Raw genomic sequence first — 18,469 nt, 5'->3', positions numbered from 1 at the left:
TTACACAGCCCAGCTTGACCCTGAACTAGTTATGTCTAGGCTAGCCTCAAATTCACATAGATCTGCCTTCCTCTGTCTCTAGAGGGCTGGAATTAAAGGCATGTGTGACCAGGTCTGCCCCAGCTGTATTAATTACTTTTAAAGGCCGGGAGAAGCAGGGTGGGTGAGGTGACTTAGTCTGGTAAATGCATCTGCTGCCAATCCCTGGGACCCATATGGTGGGAAAAGAGAGCTAATTCCTGGAAGTTGTCCTCTGTGCGGCACGTGCATGCATGGACCCCCTCCCCCGCAGACATGTACACAAAACAAATAAATTTAAAACGGGGTTGGTGGGAATATAACTCAGGTGGTAGAAAGCTTTTCCTAGAATGCCCTGGGTTTGATGCCAGGACCATGTGAATCAAGCACAATGATAGCACATGCCTGGAATCTAAGTGCTAGGGAGCTGGAGGCAGAAGCATCAGGAGTTTAAAGTCATCCTCAGCTTCATAGTGGGTTCGAAGCCAGGCTGGGCTCCATGAGACCTCCTGTCAAACAAGCAAACGGACAGAAAAAGCAGGACATACACGGAATGCATACATCATTAGGAAACTTGTTATTGGGTTCACTAAAGACAGACACCCTCGTCTTCAGAAAGCAAATACTTAAGGATATTTTTGAAAAGTGAAACTATAACAAATGTGATGTATGCTCTCGAATGGATATCTGAGTTCTTAAATATGCTAAGGTCACAAGGGCTCATGAGGCCCAGAGGGGCAGGAACTCGTGGTTGGTGTTAATGTGCCACGGAAATGTTCTCCAAGGTCTAATATGTCTCCACAGAGGCTAGGGGGCAAACTTCAGAACCCTATGTGGACACGCTGCCAAGAGCTAGTCTGGTGACGCAGAGGTGACAGGGAATGCTGTTAGAAACTTCCTGGTTCTTCTTCCCTTTTCAAAGCACACTACAAAGAGATGATCAAAAAGATTTACATAGCTGTCTCTGACATCCAAAAATATCCCAGATATGGTTTTAACACACACATCCAGACATGGGTTCTGGAGAATGGGTGATGTCTGAACCAAGTAGACATGGGCTGCTTGGTGACCAGGCTTGAGGGGGCCTCCTAAGCCTTCCGTTGCTCATGGCTGTGTTATGTGGAACCTTCCTGTAGTTGCCTGGAGCCCACACTAACTTGTCAGTTCCTGTGTTCCTTCTCAGGCTTATTAAATGTCATGCCTGCCATCTTAACTCAGTTCAGCCTCTCATCCCAGTACTTGGTTTCTGGATCCCTAAAGATCTCATCTTCTTTCCACTAATAAATGGTGTCATCTCTGTGAATGGTCTTTTGTGATTTCACAACCCTGTGCAGGCACCTTCAGGACATTACTTTACCTGGTAGCTCCCCAGTCTGCCATCTACAGAGGGACCCATCACCCAACCAACCAATTGTATACTACTGTACAGAAGCTATGTGGTTACAATGTAGAAACAGACCGTAGGGAAATTAAAAATGAGATGGATGACAGAGTGCTGGGCTCCACATGAACCCAGGGATAAAAAGAGACTACAGAATGGTCCAGGAGCATCTTCCTGATCTACAGGAAAACAAGATCAGAGCCGGGGGCTTGGTCAACTGTGAGGCTGCTAGCCAATGATGTGTGGCTTACAATAAAGAGTTTCAAAGTCAGGAAAACTCATGACTTCTTGGCTCCATCAATTTACTATCAGGAGAAGAAACTGAGACCTAGAGAGGAGCCTGGCGAGTTACTGAGGTTACAGGAGCTGTCTCAAAGCGAAGGAACCTGCATACTGAAGAATAAACTCAAGAGAGGTTGGGCATGTGGCCTCTGTATTTGGAGAATGAAGTCAAGCCCCCGACCCCCAACATTCTTCCTCTCAGGTCCCTCTTTGACTGCCTGGGGGGATGAGGCCACCAAACTGTCTAATGTGATTTGTGGCAGACACTTTGCAGCACACAGAGGAAGTAGAGGTTAAAGGCATGGACTGAGTCTAGAGGTAGGAGCCTGTAATCAAATAGGAGCCTTGTAGGCATATGGGATGAAGCCTGGATAAAAACTCTAGACCTTCGAGACTTAAGCAGGTATCCCTGACTGACCATAAGTAGCTGTCACACACACCCCTTTGGAGGGGCTCACACCATCCAGGCCTCTAAGAGTACACCTTCCATGACTGCAAGCCTTTGTGTCTGGACCCCCCCCCCCCCCACCTCATCTGATAATGCTGACTCTTCCATACAGCTTTGGATTCTGTCGCTACAATACAGCTGTAACCATAGGCACCAAGAGCAGTTCTCATGAATGTTTGAGCCTGGCAGGGAGAACTGACTATAGCCAGACAGAAGGGAGGGCCATCTTGTCAGGGGACAGGAGTCTTAGCCTAAATTTTGCCTCTTGGTTTTGCCATCTCCTAAATTAAAGTGTACCTCATCTAAATGGCCTCGAAGGTGGATCTTGGAAGGGGCCAGAGGTTCCGCATTGGGCACGTGAATCAAGATGGCGGGGGATCTGAGGGTGGAAGAGGCCTGAGCTGGTGCAACCACGGGCTCTTGAGTAACAAAGCCAACCTCTTCCTTCCCAGGAAACACTCAGAAGAGGAGCAGACTAAGAAAGGAGAAGAAACACCGGGATCTACCAGAAAACTCCTACCGAACTCTCTCATTAAATACAACGAAGGACCCTCCCCAATCCTGCCTCTCCAGTGACCTCAAATTGATGTCACACAGGAGCATTTCCTGTTACTCAAGCAAAATCATCACTCCCTAGGCATCCCCCTGAAAGGGTTTAACTGCATCTACCCTACCATTCGTATTTAACCCTCAGCTTCTAGAAGACAGTTGAAGGCACAAGCGCAGCATGAACACGTGGGATCAGTCAGACAAATCCAGAAGATGCCCCCCAGGAGAACTGGTGTGGTTTCTTAAAAGAACCTACGGCAAGGGGCTCTGGGGGCAGACCACAGGGCGAGCACGTGCATAGCCCGGGTAAGACGGGGTGGCCAGCAGCCAGCAGGAGCACGATGAACCAGAAAGCCAATGTCATAGGGGAAAAAATAAAGCTGGTCATAGGGGAACTGTGGCAAGATAAAAATAAATTCAGAATTCATAACCAATACAGCCACCCTCCCTCAATTTGCATAAACCACTAGGAAAGAACAAGTTTGCAACCACTGAGAGACTGAACACAGAGCTCTGGGCTTTAGAGACACTGGAGAATGGGGGAGAAGTGCTAGTTCCCTGGTTGGGATAATGGTCCCAGAGACACTAACACAAAGATTTTCTTTTACCTCCAGACACATGGAGTAAAATGTCATTGAATCTCACTTCATTGTGAAGCCCCAGGGACCTGCATTTACCTCAAAATGCTTCTCTTATCTTGCTTTACTGTTTTTATTTTGCTACCATGTAAATGTTTTAGAGGGTGGTAAGAGAAAACCAAATTCTGAGATCTTAAGTCAGGTGTGATGGTTTGCAGCTGTAATCTCACCACTTAGGAGCAGAGGCAGGAGTACTGGGGAGGCTTGACCCAGAGTGGGCTACACAGCAAGGCTCCTCCTCAAAGAAACAAAATAAGTCAATGATAAGTGTAACGTTCACAGTCTTAAACCATTAAAATTTAGAGTGTAAAGAACTCTAATGGCAGACAATCTTGACACATGAAGGGCATAGAGAATGTTAAATTAGCTGACTTTTAAAATCCAGTATTTGGGGGCTGGGGAGATGGCTCAGCAGTTAGGTGTACTTGCTGTTCTTGCAGAGAGCCTGGCTTCTATCCCCAGCACCCACTGTTTTCTCACAGCCATTGATAACTCCAGTCCAAGGGGATCCAATCCCCTCTTCTGGCCTCCATGGGGACCAGACACACAGAGGGTATATAGACATACATACAGGCAAAATACTCACACACACAAAATAAAAATGAATGGATCTTTAAACTGTGATATTTTGGCTGTTAATATTGGATATATAGACCAAAAGAACAAAAATAAATTTTAAAATGAATTCAGTATTGCTACCAATTGGCATGATTATTGTTGGTGTTATAATAATATTGCTATTATTTTAGATACATATATGTATGTAGATCTATACATATACAAATATAATGCATACAGTATAAGGCAAATAATTTTATTTACAATATCATTTTAGTAGCAGAGAGACAAATAATAGATATAAAAATCAAGTCAAAGATATTTTAAAATATGTACAATCTGCACATATGGTATACAAATATAGATTTCAAACAAAATACTCATACATGCAAATAATAATAATAATAAATTAAAACAAACAGCCCTCTATAACCTTAAAAGCTAGCTAGAAGTGACAGAATGAACCCATGCCTCATTGATTTTTTTTTAATTTTGATTCAAATTCCTTAGCTTTGTCCACTATGGAGGACAGAAACACTGACAGCTGGTGTCAGGATCAGTGGTGTCTAAAGATCATGTCTCATTCGACTGAACAAAGAGCCCCTTGGAGAAAGGGCCAGTTCCAGGTCTCGGGATGGCATAAATAAAATGAGCTTGGACCATGTGCCACAAGAAAATGATCCAAGAGGACCTGAGATGTGTCAAGGACACAGAGACCTGGACAAGGGGCCCTCACTGGCAGAAGGGAGATTATCTGAGACACCTAAGAGATGACTGCAGTGTAAACAGTAGGCTAGTTTAAATTCACTAGTTAGAGGTGATACTGAAAATAAATACATGCTACCTTCAGAGGTTGCCAGGGCAACAACTCATTACTTTGAAAAAGTGAGAAGAAACGACAATGAGTAGGCATTTTATCCAGTTTTCCCATAAAGATTATATTTTAAGATGAAATAAAAAACATGTCCAACTATCACATGTAAAAGAAATAACAGAATGAGAAAATAACTTTGAGGAATGGTCATAAGGATGAGAATCGGGAATGGATGGATTGATTGATACTCTGAACATCACACTGAGAGAGACTAACGGTAATGACGTTCATTGCATAACATGTTTTTGTAAAAAATGAATTTGCATCTGGCCATGCTTTGAGACATACTATCAATTTATACATGAGGTCATCAACACCAACTGTCAACTTGATAGGACCTAGAATCACCTAGGAGGACTCTGGCCATGCCCATGAAGAAGTTTCTAGGTTGGATTAATTAAGGCAAGAAGACCCACCCTGAATCCGGGCTTACCACCCCACAGCCTGGGGTCTTGAACTGAATAAAGAGAGAGAGCAAGCTGAGCACCCAAATCCATCTCCCTCTTGCCCTACCGCAGATGCAATGTGACCAGCCGCCTCATGTCCTTACTGTACCCTAAAACTGTGAGCCAAAGTAAACCATCAGATAAAAACTGGCACAAGACTATTGCTTACGGTGGAAATGACCTCCAAATTTCAACCCGTAAATTGCTATTGTCAGGTATTTTGTGCAGCAAGGAGACAAGTAACTATGACAACAGGAAATATAGAGCATGGTGGGAGGCGTCGGCCGGCATCATCACAGGATACAGTCAGCCAGTGCCTGGAAGGGCCTACAACCCTCCTCTTTAATAAATGAATGCCAAGAAAAACAGAGAATGAAGGAGATCACTTAGTGTCTAGGAGACGTGAGAGACACAGCAACCAGGGGCGATTGTGTGGGCTTTGTTTGGATTCTAAATGCTAGCAAACCAGCTGCAACAAAGAATGTGCAACTCAGTTCCAGCGTTGGGATATATGGAGCAGATCAGATAATACAGGGGTTCTTTTTTTATTTGTGCGGCAACTCTGGGAACCAAACCTTGAGTCCTGGACATGTTAAGCACAGGCTCCCAGATCTTTTTAAGGTGTGATAAGAATTATCTTGAGCTGAGAAGAGAGCTCCGTGGAAAAGCACATGCACCGAGCCTACTGGTCCATCTCTAGAACCCTCAGGAAGTCCGTCAAATTGATACAAAGTAGCCAGCACAGCCTCTCACTTCTGACATCACTTCCGCCCCCAATTAGTTCCCCTCTACTTTCATGTCATTTATTTATTTGATTGTTTCTTTATTTCCAGTGACTGGATGAGTTCTACTACCATTGTAGATTTGCAGGAACACAGGCAATTTATCAGTGGCTACACCATTGAAAATGCCTCCCCTCCCCCAACAGCCATTAACTGATGACTCAAGGAAGGGTGGGGCCTGAGGAGCTCCTCCCCTGAAAGTGTTTAGGCTCTGGCATTAGACAAGGGGCAATTATAAAGTAAACCAAGCAGCTCCTGCTGGTTCCTCAGACATGCTGAGTGGCCTCAAATATCAGGGCTGCTCTGATAGCTCAGGGCTGGAGGCTGGCTGCCCTGCGTTCTTCTCCTACCTGATGATGACACACTGGTTCTCTCTGTCGATGATCATGTTTCTGTACATACTATCAGCAAGGGCATAGATATGAGGCGGGTTCTCATACTGTGCCTAGAAAAGCAAAAACAGAAACCAAAACCACAGTAAGTTTCTTTGTCATTGGAATGACCAAAGACAGCATGGCACACAGCGCGAGCGACTAGAGCATTTACAGGCAAAGGTTTCATGACTTAATGATTCATAGAAATGTCCCTGGTTATGGCCTGATACGCCCTGGGGAATCGAAGGTGGGGTTTGGAAGAACTTTTCCATAGGCATGCCTGTGATTCAGCCTTCAGACATGACCCAGGTGCACCACCCTTCCACACAGGCATGTCTCCGCAAGGACATTCTGCTTTCAAATTCTAGAGACATTTGGCAACTGACGGCATTCTGATACTTGTCAGAAAAGGGCCTGTCAAGACCCTGGGTCTCACTTTGATCAGAACTCTAAATGCCCACAGGATTATTCTTCTTGAAAAGGCAAGTTGCCAACCTCCGATCTCATTGGGGATTGAGGGGTATATGTACGGACCAGGAGGAAAACTTTCAAGTTTTCTACAAGAAGACAGCAAGAGACGTGATTCCTCTCGGGAGATAAACTGGTTTGGCTAGTTTGTTTCTTTTCTAAAAACGGGAGGGCTGGAGCTGACAAACTACAATAAGCGTCTACTGGATGTGCAGGAAAGAGTCTTTAACCATTTACAGATTTAAAATTAGGGACTGGAGAGACAGCTCAGTGGTTAAGAACACTGGCTTCTCTTCCAGAGGACTCAGGTTCAGTTCCCAGCACCCACACCGTGGCTCATAATCATGAGTGGTGTAACTCCACTTCCAGAGTATGATGCCCTCCTCTGGCCTCTTCCGGCACTGCATGCACAAGAGTAGTGCCCAGACATACATTCAGGCAGACGCTCATACATAAATTTAAAAAAAGTCCATTTATCAAATCATGGCCCATCTCTAGGAGACTCATTCTGTCATCTGACTCCACCCTATTTACTTAGTTGTTAGGCACCCGCTTTGACCAACTTAAAAATTAATATTCAGGGGTTCACAGTCATTATCCATGGTACAGTGAGCTTAAGGTGAGCTTGGGCTACACATGAGACTTGATCTCCAGTCAGGGCTGAAGTGGCTCATTGAATAAAGGCACTTGCCAATTGACAGTTAGCTGGTTCACTAGAGTTTGATCCTTGGGACCCACACGGAAGGAGGAGGGAACTGGCTCCTGCAAGTTGTTCTCTGACATCCACATGTACACCATGGTTTACACAAATAAATAAAGCAAAGCAAACAAATAAAAACACTGCGTGTGGTGAGGGGGTGGGGGTGGGTGGGGAATAAGGCTTGCTAGATTTGATGCTGTCAGACTAAGTACGGGGTGACACACTGCCCTGTCTCTGAAGGTCCCACAGGGTGAGTGAGAAGATGGACAGGACAGTAATTTTAAAAGATAAAGCCATACAAAGACATAAGAAAAAACTTGCTTACATAGGGATGTCCTATGTAGGGATGAACTGAAGGGGGCTGGCTGAGAAATTGCTACTTACTGCCAAACTCTAAAGACCAGACATCAATGGTGAAATGGAATTCAGCAGAGAGAGTGAGACACTGGGTATAAGCAAAGTTCTCAGGAGTCCTAGACCCAGCATCCCCCACTGTGGCTGGTCCCCCCACCCATAGGGAACTACCTATTGAGAGTGGGAGGAACTGACAGGGTGTATGTTAAGCCTGCCTTCGTGGTGATGGGCAGGCCTGCTGGGACCTCAGCGCATGATCTTAGATGGGTTGCTTCTACAGGGATTCCTGGCATAGGGCCATGTTTAACGCCTTTTTGGAAACGGGTAAGCAGAACATTGTAAGGAAGAAAGGAAGGTGGAGATCAGAAGGAGGTGGAGTGGAGAGAATGCTGAGTAGTGGAGAGAAATGAGGAGACACACTGTGCTAGCTAGTTCTATGTCAGCTTGACACGGGCTCGAGTCATCTGAAAGGAGGGAACTCCAACTGAGAAACCGCCTTCATGAGACTGAGCCATAGGCAAGCCTGTAGATCATTTTATTTATTAATGATGGATGGCTCAACTCATGGTAGGTGGGGTCATCCCTGGACTGGCAGTTCCTAGGTTCTATAAGAAACCACACTCAGCAAGCCATGGAGAGCAAGCCAGTAAGCAGTACCCCTCTATGGCCTCTGCATCAGCTCCTGCCTCCAGGTTCCAAGCCTGCTTGAGTTCCTGTCCTGACTTCCTTCAATGACGGACTGCAATGTGGAAGTGTAAGCCAAATAAGCCTTTTCTTCCCATCTTGCTTTTGGTCATGGTGTTTATCATAGCAATAGTAACCCTAACTAGGACACAAACATTTCCCTACTAAAGCTCCAAAACTGCTTAATGAAAGCTATACCCTTGGTCTTTGAGGGTCACTTATGCTTTCCATGCCCCAGACAGTGTCTCATGAATCCCAGGCCTGGTATGTTCAGGGTTAGGGTGGATCCAGAACTTTGTACGTAACAGGCAACAGAGCTACAGACCCAACTCAGGAGTCCTGTACGTTCAGCCAGGTTTCCCACTACCCTTTCACCATGCCTGTGAGCTACATGTCTAGGAATTATCGAGTAGCCATCTCCTCTGAGTCTTCTCAATCAAGAACCCAAAGTCATTAAGACCCGAGCTTAACTCCTAGCTCAGGAGATTCAGGTACTGCTCCCTGGACAGCAGTTTCCTCCTCTGTAAAATAGGGAAGATAATGTGACACAGAATTCATATGGACTGTATTGTTGCAAGCACATACAGTATGTAGTACTCAGTAAAAACCAACTGTACAACAGTGTTACCATGAGTAATGAAAATAAAGATTTTTTTGGGGGGGGGGGATGGGGTTTCACTATGTAGCTCTAGCTGTCCTGGAATTTGACACTGTAGACCAAGCTGGCCTTGAACACACAGAGATCCACATGCCTCTGCCTCCCAAGTACTGGGATTAAAAGCATGTGACACCACTGTCCAGCTGAAAATAACAATTAAAAAAAATGGCATTTCTGAACAAAGAACTCTTGAAAAGATAAATAACATAAAGGGGGTTGGCAGACAGTGGCTCTTCAGAGATCTAGAAGCGTGTGTGTGTGTGTGTGTGTGTGTGTGTGTGTGTGTGTGTGTGTTCCATGTGTCTCAGCTCTTCTTGGTGGAGCCTTACTGTTACTGAGTATCAGGCCAGCTCCATGCCAGCTGCCCCAGGATCGTGGACTTGGGTACCAGGACAGGGCCCGGAACTCTGCTGACAGTGTGTCCTTGTGCTGGATCTGGATAAAAGCAGCATTATCAAAGATCTCTCTCGTGGCAGCCTCCTTGGGCTCCGGCTACCAGCAGCATTCATCTGGCGACAATGGGGCGTGCACTTGCTGTGGGTAAGTTGCCTTCCACTTCAACTGATGGATCTGTGTGGGCTTTTGTTTGGCTTTCAGGGGCTGGGATTAATAAAGGCCCTTGTGCTGCGGCTGTGAGAGAGGGAGAGAGGGAGGGAAGAAGATGCAGAGGTCTAGGGCCCCGGAGTGTGATGAACAGGAATAAGACACCTTAGGAAGGATTGATGGTTTTACTTTTAATCCACTGATAAAATGGCAATAGAGTGGGTTTGAACAGAGATCAGTTATATTAGTAAATGAAGGAATGAGAGATTCAGTTTCAAGCCATGGCCAAGGTATATGGAGGGTTCTAATTCTCAAAGCTCCCAGCATCTTATTTATTTTTACCTATGATATTTTTAAGTCTGTGTGTGTACGTGCTTGCACACACATGTGCGTGTGTGAATACAAATATGTGTGTTTATGCCTGCTTTCATGTGGAAGACAGAGGACAACTTTGGGTGTTACCCTCAGGAATGGAGTTTAACTCCTTTGGAGTGGGGTCTCTCGATGGCCTTTAGCTCATCACTAGGCTAGACTGGCCAGCCAGCCCCAGGGACCCTCCAGTCTGCACCTTCTCAGTGCTGAGATTACAAGTGTGTACCGCTATGCTGCATCTGACCAGGGTTCTGGGACATGACCTCAGGCCCTTATGCTTCGACACATTCATAGCTCCCAGTGTGGTTCCGTTTATTATTTACAACTCTGAAGCACACGTGGAAGCCAGAAGACCACCCCAAACTCTGCGTTCAACAGCCCACTTAATTAATTCTATGCGGCAATTAACCCACACATTAGATAGTCTGTACTTTGAGCTGCATGCTTAAGATCAGCATCCATTGTCAAAAAAAAAAAAACAAAAAAAACAAACCAATGTCACTCACTTGACCTTCCACAATAAATAATTCATAAGAAAACACCAATGTATTGCTAACTTCAAGAAAAAACTATTTATAAATGATAAAATCCCTAAACACCGCATCAACTTAATGACTACATAACTTACCGCTCCTTGGTACATTTCGACTTCTTTTTCTCCAAAATATGGCATTTGCTTGAATGGGTTGACAGAGATTAATACAGACCCTATATATGTCTGAATTTCAACCTGGTTAAGGTCCATTCATCTTGATAGAAACAGGTTTTTCAAAGTCAATAAACAGATGTTCCCCAGCATGCAGTGAACTGCCAGAAGGGAAGCGAGCTCACACACTTTGTAAACACCACAAAGAAGAAGCAGTTATTCAATCAGCTCAGGTCTTCCTCCTCCCCGGGGACAGCAATGAGGCTCATTATCAAGCTGCTGCAAAAGGAGTCATTATAAGCTAAGGCACATTCCTTTTAGTCTAGCACTGTAGAGGGCAAGGATCTAAAAGACAGAGAATAGAACCTTGCACAGCACAACCTGGGCAGTTTGCACCCTTCTGAAATGAGATGCACTGGAATTTGTACCGCTGGGGAAGAAGATGAATGTTTTTGTCTCCATTTAACAAACAAGAGGAAGACTGGGCGGTGGAGGCGCACGCCTTTAATCCCTGCACTCTGCAGGCAGAAGCAGGACCTCTGAGTTTGAGGCCAGCCTGGTCTACAGAGTGAGTTCTAGGACAGTTCTAGGCTAAACAGAGAAACCCTGTCTTGAAAAACCAATACATACATAGGGACCTTGAAGCTTAGGGGAAAGGAGAAGAACCAATGTTTTACCAAGAGTTCTAATTCTCAAAGTCTTATCTCTTTTATTTTTACCCATTCACATTCTTGCATAGCAAGCACTCATGCCCAGTGGACTATCTCGCCAACCCAGCTTTAGATATCTTAATGCATCCAAGTGAGGGGAATGCTATTATATTGCCCAATGCCTTTTTTGTTCAACAATCAACTATTTGTTGTTGTTGATTGTTTACAACACGCATGTTTAGATGTTGAGAATCCATCACTGAACAAAGAAAACAAAATAAAAACATTGTTCCCACGGAGGAAAGAAAACCATTAAAAAAATAAATAAAAGCTCCACTCCCCCACCCCTGCCACTGGATTTCTGTTGTTTTTCTTGTTTTTGAGGCACTGTCTCTTGCTGTCTTTTAAGCTGATCTCCTCCATCTTTTGGATTCATGTGATTTTCCTGCTGTATCTTCTCAACTACTGGGATCTACAGGTGTGTACAACTACACCCCACTCAAAGTTGATCAACTAATCATTGAATTAGAAATATCTTCATTTTTACAAAGAGATCATTAAGACTAAGTTTACTCACAAATAAATAGATTTAAGTAGAAAAATATATAAAACTGTGAGGGTTCCTCCCAGGGAGCCATTTCTATAACTGGGAAATATAACAGGGAGTTGGCTCAGATGGCTTCGATCCCCAAGTCCTATAGGTTGTCATGTGTTGTTTAGCCCAGACGCTTCTCTGGGTCCTCCACTCGACTTCTGACATAAGCATGTTTATGTCAAGTGTCCTCTAAGGCCCCGTGTCCGAGAGTGGGTTGGTGATATAAAGTGTGGTAAGGGAGAGAAGAACAGCCAGAGAGCCCAGGAGTAACATCACCACGCCATTGAGGCTAGCAAGCAGATAAATTGCTTTCCATAGAGGTCACTATTGATATAAAAGTGTCTTTCATGGGGAAGAGACCCCAGATACTTTAGCCACGAGGAGGAAGCTCGATTGGGAACTCCAGCTGGCTACCTCACCTTCCTGTTACATTTTTAATAGATGCTGTGCACCCCGATTTGATGATGCCTCTCTGTCTGCTGCAATTTGTTCTTACTTGGATGCTTCACCCAGAAGACACTCTGCCCTGCCTGGAAGTCTCTCTAACAAGAACTCCGGCTGATTGCTTTAATGAGGCTTCCCCATCTGATTTCTGCTGGTGTTCTGAGTACTTGATGATAATGTCTATCTGTCTGTCTGTCTGTCTGTCTATCTATCTATCTATCTATCTATCTATCTATCTATCTATCATCTATCATCTATTTTGCATCTACCTATTTATCTGTGTGTCTACCCATCCCCCACCACCATTTTACTCTTACTTGCTTCATATTTAATAACTTCCTTCAAAACTGAAAGCCTAGCTATTGTAAATCTGTTTGCAGATTATACAGAACATCATACCTCTAAGCTGTGGTTAATGCATGGAGATAAACCAAGACCTCCTTAATTACCAACCTTGCTATGGAAATAAGTGAAACACTGAATGATTGGCAATCAGCACCCAGCTGTTAGTCCCTCAACTCACGTGTGTCATCTCACATTGACATCTCTGAAATCGTAATGCAGGTGACAATTTTGACCTTCGATGAGATGTGAAATTAGGAAAATATAGACAGTATAAATGGGTGTGGCTATGTCATGTAATTTTCACACACACACACACACACACACACAGAGAGAGAGAGAGAGAGAGAGAGAGAGCAGAATGACTGGACTGCCTTTTGACTTCATTTGTTACACACCAAAAAATCCTTCCACGTTGGAAAATAAAGATGATAATAGTAGAGAAAAGGAGGTGATGAGGTTTTATTTTTTTTAATTGCTTAATTGTTTAAGAGATGAAAGATGTCTATGACACTGTCACCAGCACTTCATAATTGGTGACAGAACTGAATGAACACAGACACATTATGTGGTACACACACAGCAATCCCATGATTCTAGTTAGGCAAGCTCTCTCTAAGAAAATAAAACTTAAAATCTGCTCAAAGACACAGGTCAGGACGTGGCAGATCAACGTCCCCATCCAGGCAGGCTGGCTCCAGAGTCCGTACTCTTGATCAAAAAGAAACAAGAGATGAGGAGTATAGTTTAGCTGGAGGAGCACTTCCCTAGCAACATTAAATCCTGGGTTCTGTCCCCAGTACCAACATAAACCAGGTACAGGGAACGTGCCTGGGATTTTAGGACTCAGGAGGCAGAGACAGAATCAGAAGTTCAAGGCTATCCTCAGCTACATAGGGAGCTGAGGGTCAGACTGAGCTAGAGACTTATCGGCTGGGTGAGAATGCAGTGAGTGTGGTCTTTCTGTAGTTAGCAAGTACTGCCATTGCTATTGCTAGTTGACTTGTCAGAGAAGCAAATAAGAATACAGACAACCTCATTAAATTTAGACACTGAGGAAGCAATGAAAACATTTACATTATAGGTATTCCTAGAGTAATGTTTCAGACACACTTGTGCTAAAAGGTGGCCAAGATGGACATATAACTGGGTCTCCCTGTTTTGCTTATCTACCAACCTTAAATTAGCAGTGCATGATTCACGCAGAGGGATGGGGAGGCTCTGTAGCCTCTTCTGACTTAGAACCAGGAGGCTTTGTCTACTCTAAAATCCATCTTAGAGGCTGGGGAGATGGCCTTGCCATTAAGAGCATGGGCTGCTCTTCCAGAGGACCTGGGTTCGATTCCCAACACCCACACTGCAGCTCACAACTGTCTGTAACTCCAATTCCTGGGATCCAAGCCCCTCCTCAGGCATCAAGCATACATGTGGGTTCACACATGCAGAAAACGCCCATACATACAAATTAAAAACATAAATAAATAAAATAGAATCTATCTCAGTGGGGTCTTTTGTATTTTTAAGGATTTGGTAGGAATCTAATAACCAAACTGAAAGGAGAGGTTTGCCTTTCTTCTGGATTCTCTTGTTCAACGGCTATAACAAGTCCTAGGATAAAACCAATGTGAAGGCTGCAAAATGTCTCCTCTGAGGAAAAATAAACTAGGGAAGACATACATGATCCCTCCACAGAGGACGGTGCCTCTTCCCTTCACAGGAAATACTGGACAAACTGGTCACTGTCACAGGAGTGACAAAGGGCTGCCCTGAGGATAGGGTCAAAGGCACCCTCCCTCCTCCCCCAGAGCTCTCAACTGCCTAAGAAATAGAGCCCAGGTGAGTATGGGCAGAAAACAGAGCGAGTGTCATTTTAGTGTGTTCTATAAACATCCTTTTTTAGACTGTCCTAGGCCTAGAGCAGTGACCCAGGTAAGGATGAAGGGGACTCTCATTTCTCCCCCAATTGCCCAGCAGGGTCCCCGAGAACATCATTATTTGATAGGACCAATGAAAAACAAGGTTTGGTTTAAAATGGTCAATGTGTCCTGATTGTACACTAAGTATCCACAAATTTACCGGCATGAGAACCAACAGGAAGTAAGTTATTCCAAGGAAACAAAGTCAGTTGCTTGACTGTGTATCTAAACAATTTCACCTTTTCTATCTGGCCGGGTCTTGGGAGACCTCAGCTAATACCCAGAGGGCTCAGGGCCAGGTGGGGACAGAGATCCTGGGAAGTCCCTTGGCACTGCCTCCCACAGCTGATACATAATTCAGGAGTGCTCCTGGGGACACTGGCAGGGCCATTATCCCCACACTCATAATCTTCCACAGTGAAGGTGTGGCTTAAGAATAATTTTCAAACTGCAGGTAGAGATGAAGCTATGATACCAAATAAAAGGAGGGCGGGGGAGGGGCATCTCATTTCCTAGACAACGAGAAGAACCAGGCAGATCTGTAACTGACTGGTTCCCAGATGTTTGCTCAGGCTTCTGTGAATGCTCACTAACCTGCAGCACAAATGACATGGGAAATCAAAAGAACAACACAGTGAATTTTTCATGAGGCTCAATTCAGGGCTGTTGGAGATGACTCAGTGGGTCCACGCCTAATGACCGGGGTTTCATCCGGGTAACCCACGTAAAGGTGGCAGGAGAGAGTCAACTCCTGAAAGCTGTCCTCTGACTGCTGGGCCTTTGTGTTCCTCCTCTAACAATAATAATGAATTTAACAAATCAAGTTCAGTTCATCGGGTATAAGGGGCTTTGGATTTAGACAATTTCCTTTTGGTACATGTAGTGTAAAATCATCTTTTTTGGAATGTAAAGGGAATGTACTTAAAAAATGTACTTATTTCTTATTTTTAAAGATTTGCTTTTACTTATGTGTATGTGTGCTTGTGTGCATGTAGTAGGGTGTCTGTGAAGGCCAGAAGAGGGCATTAGATTCCCCAGAGCTGGAGTCAAAAGCAGTTGTGAGTGAGTCCCCTAATGTAGGTGCTGGAAACTCTGGTCCTCTTGAAGAGCAACAAACATTTCTAACTACCGAGCCATCTCTCCGGCCCACTGTTGAGTATTTTCTGCGACAGGTTTTCCTGTATCCCTGGCTGACCTAAAAGTTCCAGTGTAGCTGAGGATGCTGTTGAAGGGCTGATCTTTCTGACTCCATCTCTTACGGATGCAGTACTTGGCTTTTGTGGTGGTAGGGATCGAACCCAGAGTTTCAGGCATGCTAGGGCAGCATAGCTGGGCTAGTCTCCCAACTGAGACACATGGCCAGTCCATGTTGTGTTGAATGTCAGGCAAAGCTAAGAGCATGCATTGTACTATTGAATGCGATGACAGCATGCAGCAATAAGCCAACCTTACTGCATATATTACGGAAAAGTGAAGGAGGTGGGGCCACTGTCCAAAGCCATATATTTGGGGACGGTCTGAGCCAGAACTCAAGCTCTTGGCTCCAGTCACAAGACTAATGTCTCACCCAGCGTGCTGTCCACTCCCTGTGACCTGTCTGCCTAGAGCCAAGCATCTCTCTGAACAACTAAGGACACACTGCCTCTGGCAACTGCTGCTCTGGCAGGACAGCCTGAGCTCCTAACTGAAGGATTAAAAATGCCAAACACATCTGAGAGTGGCCTTTGAGGAAAAGAAGTCTAGAGACAGTTGGAGCAGATGAGTGTGAAAAGCTTCACACGGGAATTCCTCTCAGCCAAGCAGCTAGACTGGACGGATGGACAGACAGACAACAGAGTGCTGCTGCAGCTCCTTTCTTTGTAAATTCCAGAACTTTCCTCCCTCACACACTTTAGAAAGTCATTGTAAGCAGGGTGGCAGCCGTCTCCATGAATGGATGGCAAACTCATCCTTCCTTCTTTGGGGATAAATAGCTCAAAAATGCAGGCTTTATTGGTTGGACAATGTCAGCATGTTCTAAGTGGGTTTTGTTTCCTAATGGAGAACAAAGCAACTGCGCTTGGCCTGCATGCATTAGTCACTGATTGCCCTTCATGCTGACTTATAATACAAAGCAGTGCTGGTATTATGGGCAGGAGGTGATTATATATATATTCTTAACAAAGAAGAAACAAAGAAAGAAGTCGTCTTTTATTATAGGAATGCTATGCTATGGGTTATCTCTTAAGCAGTAATGGAGACTGTGATCACTATGCAGAGAGAAAGCGGGAGGCAGACATGGCAGCACGTCATAAACACCCATCAGCATTGCCAGGCCTCCTCTGAGCCGAAAGTGACTCCCTCCCACCTGCCGAAAGAAAGCTCCTTTCTGTCGAGTGGGTAGAGATGTCTAAATCAGAAAGTCATTAGTGGTCAAGCAGCTCGCTTCCTTGGAGGAACACACCATTAGTCAGTTATTGACTCAAAGGCATTCACTACCCTCACCCCCTGGCCCGGTGAGTCATTACAAAAATTTTGCTGTCTGAATTTTAAAAGGCTTGAGAGTCAATGGATTTTCAGGGAACATTTAATACGGTGCATCTCTTGCCAAGAACTGTGCGGGGCGGGGGGAGGCAAAAACTGCATGAGGAGGCTGATACACTATTGTTACCCAGCAAGAAAGCGCATATGTGCGAGTATAAGCTCGGGGAATAAAGCTATATGCTGAGAGGACCATGGGAACTCCTCCTGGCAGCAGGATTTTGTTGCTGTTAGTGTCCTTCCCTCTGTGAAGTTGCATTGTATCAGTCATGTTAAATGGTCATATACTGCTTTAAAAGGCTCTTGCAATTTTTTTTCCCCTGTCTGCAGGAAGCTCCTAAGTAAACAGTCCAATGAGGAGCAAGCTGTCTGGGTTGAGGCTGGACTAACCTTAGGCAACTACAGCCATCATTATCTTTGCCTTCTCTTATTCAGCAAACCCACATTTTTACTGGGTAGGGAAATGGCTCAGTGGTTACTATTGCTTGTTGTGAAAACAAGATGACCTGAGTTCAAGTCCCCAGTGTACACATTAAAGCCAGGCATGGCTGCACATGCCTATAACCCCAGCACTGGGGAGGGAGAGACGGGTGCATGTCACGAGCTCCCTGACTGACCAGCCTAGCCAAATCAGTGAGCTTCAGGTTCAATGTGACAGAGAGACAGAGAGAGAGGGAGAGAGAGAGAGAGAGAGAGAGAGAGAGAGACACATGTATGGGGGTATGTACTAACTAGCACACATATGTGCACATACAATACACACAGCAAACAGGCAAGAGGGAAAATCCACCTTTCTCAAACTTATAATCTTACATTTAAAACAGTTTCTAGAGCTGGGATGTACCTCAGCTGGTAGAAGCCAGGCAGTCTCAACCCACAATCTACGAGTCTTCATGTACCATGGGGTCACACACATAACATTTGTGGATGGTGCCAGATCGAGATGAAACAAACAGATTTCAGTTCCTGTGACTAGAGGAGAAACGGAAAGTACACACAATGGCTCCCATACAGTTACCAAAAGGGGAGCAGAGCAGATAGGTGGTGCAAGGGTCCCAGGGAAACGTCAGCTTAAAAATGATGGTGGACAGGATCTGTCTCTAAACCGCAGGCCACTGCTAGTCAAGAGGATGGTGTTCACTCTAACTTAACAATAATGTAATATTGTGCCAGGCAGTGGTGGTGCATGCCTCTTATCCCAGCACTCAGGAGGCAGAGGCCAGCCTG

The 18,469-nt window shown here is 44.9% G+C and overlaps 1 protein-coding gene and 1 long non-coding RNA gene across 3 annotated transcripts in view; one reads left to right on the top strand and one right to left on the bottom strand.

The window, feature by feature from the left end:
* The window catches only part of Myo1e (myosin IE), a 192,718-nt gene that overhangs the window by 91,954 nt on the left and 82,295 nt on the right, over window positions 1-18,469 (bottom strand). For both annotated transcript variants that reach the window (NM_181072.3, XM_011242814.1), the window contains exons 3-4: window positions 10,758-10,847; window positions 6,327-6,421 (exon numbers count right to left, since the gene is read on the bottom strand). In NM_181072.3, coding sequence (NP_851417.2) covers window positions 6,327-6,421; window positions 10,758-10,847 — 185 coding nt within the window. The remainder of the gene's footprint in view (window positions 1-6,326; window positions 6,422-10,757; window positions 10,848-18,469) is intronic.
* Gm40531 lies at window positions 9,420-16,361 on the top strand. Its single transcript, XR_870895.3, has 3 exons — window positions 9,420-9,754; window positions 11,835-11,903; window positions 12,462-16,361. It is a non-coding gene; the product is annotated as a predicted gene, 40531 (long non-coding RNA).

This window comes from Mus musculus, chromosome 9 (assembly GCF_000001635.26).
Source record: "Mus musculus strain C57BL/6J chromosome 9, GRCm38.p6 C57BL/6J".
NCBI classification, from domain to species: domain Eukaryota; kingdom Metazoa; phylum Chordata; class Mammalia; order Rodentia; family Muridae; genus Mus; species Mus musculus.
This window is presented reverse-complemented; position numbering and strand designations above follow the sequence as displayed.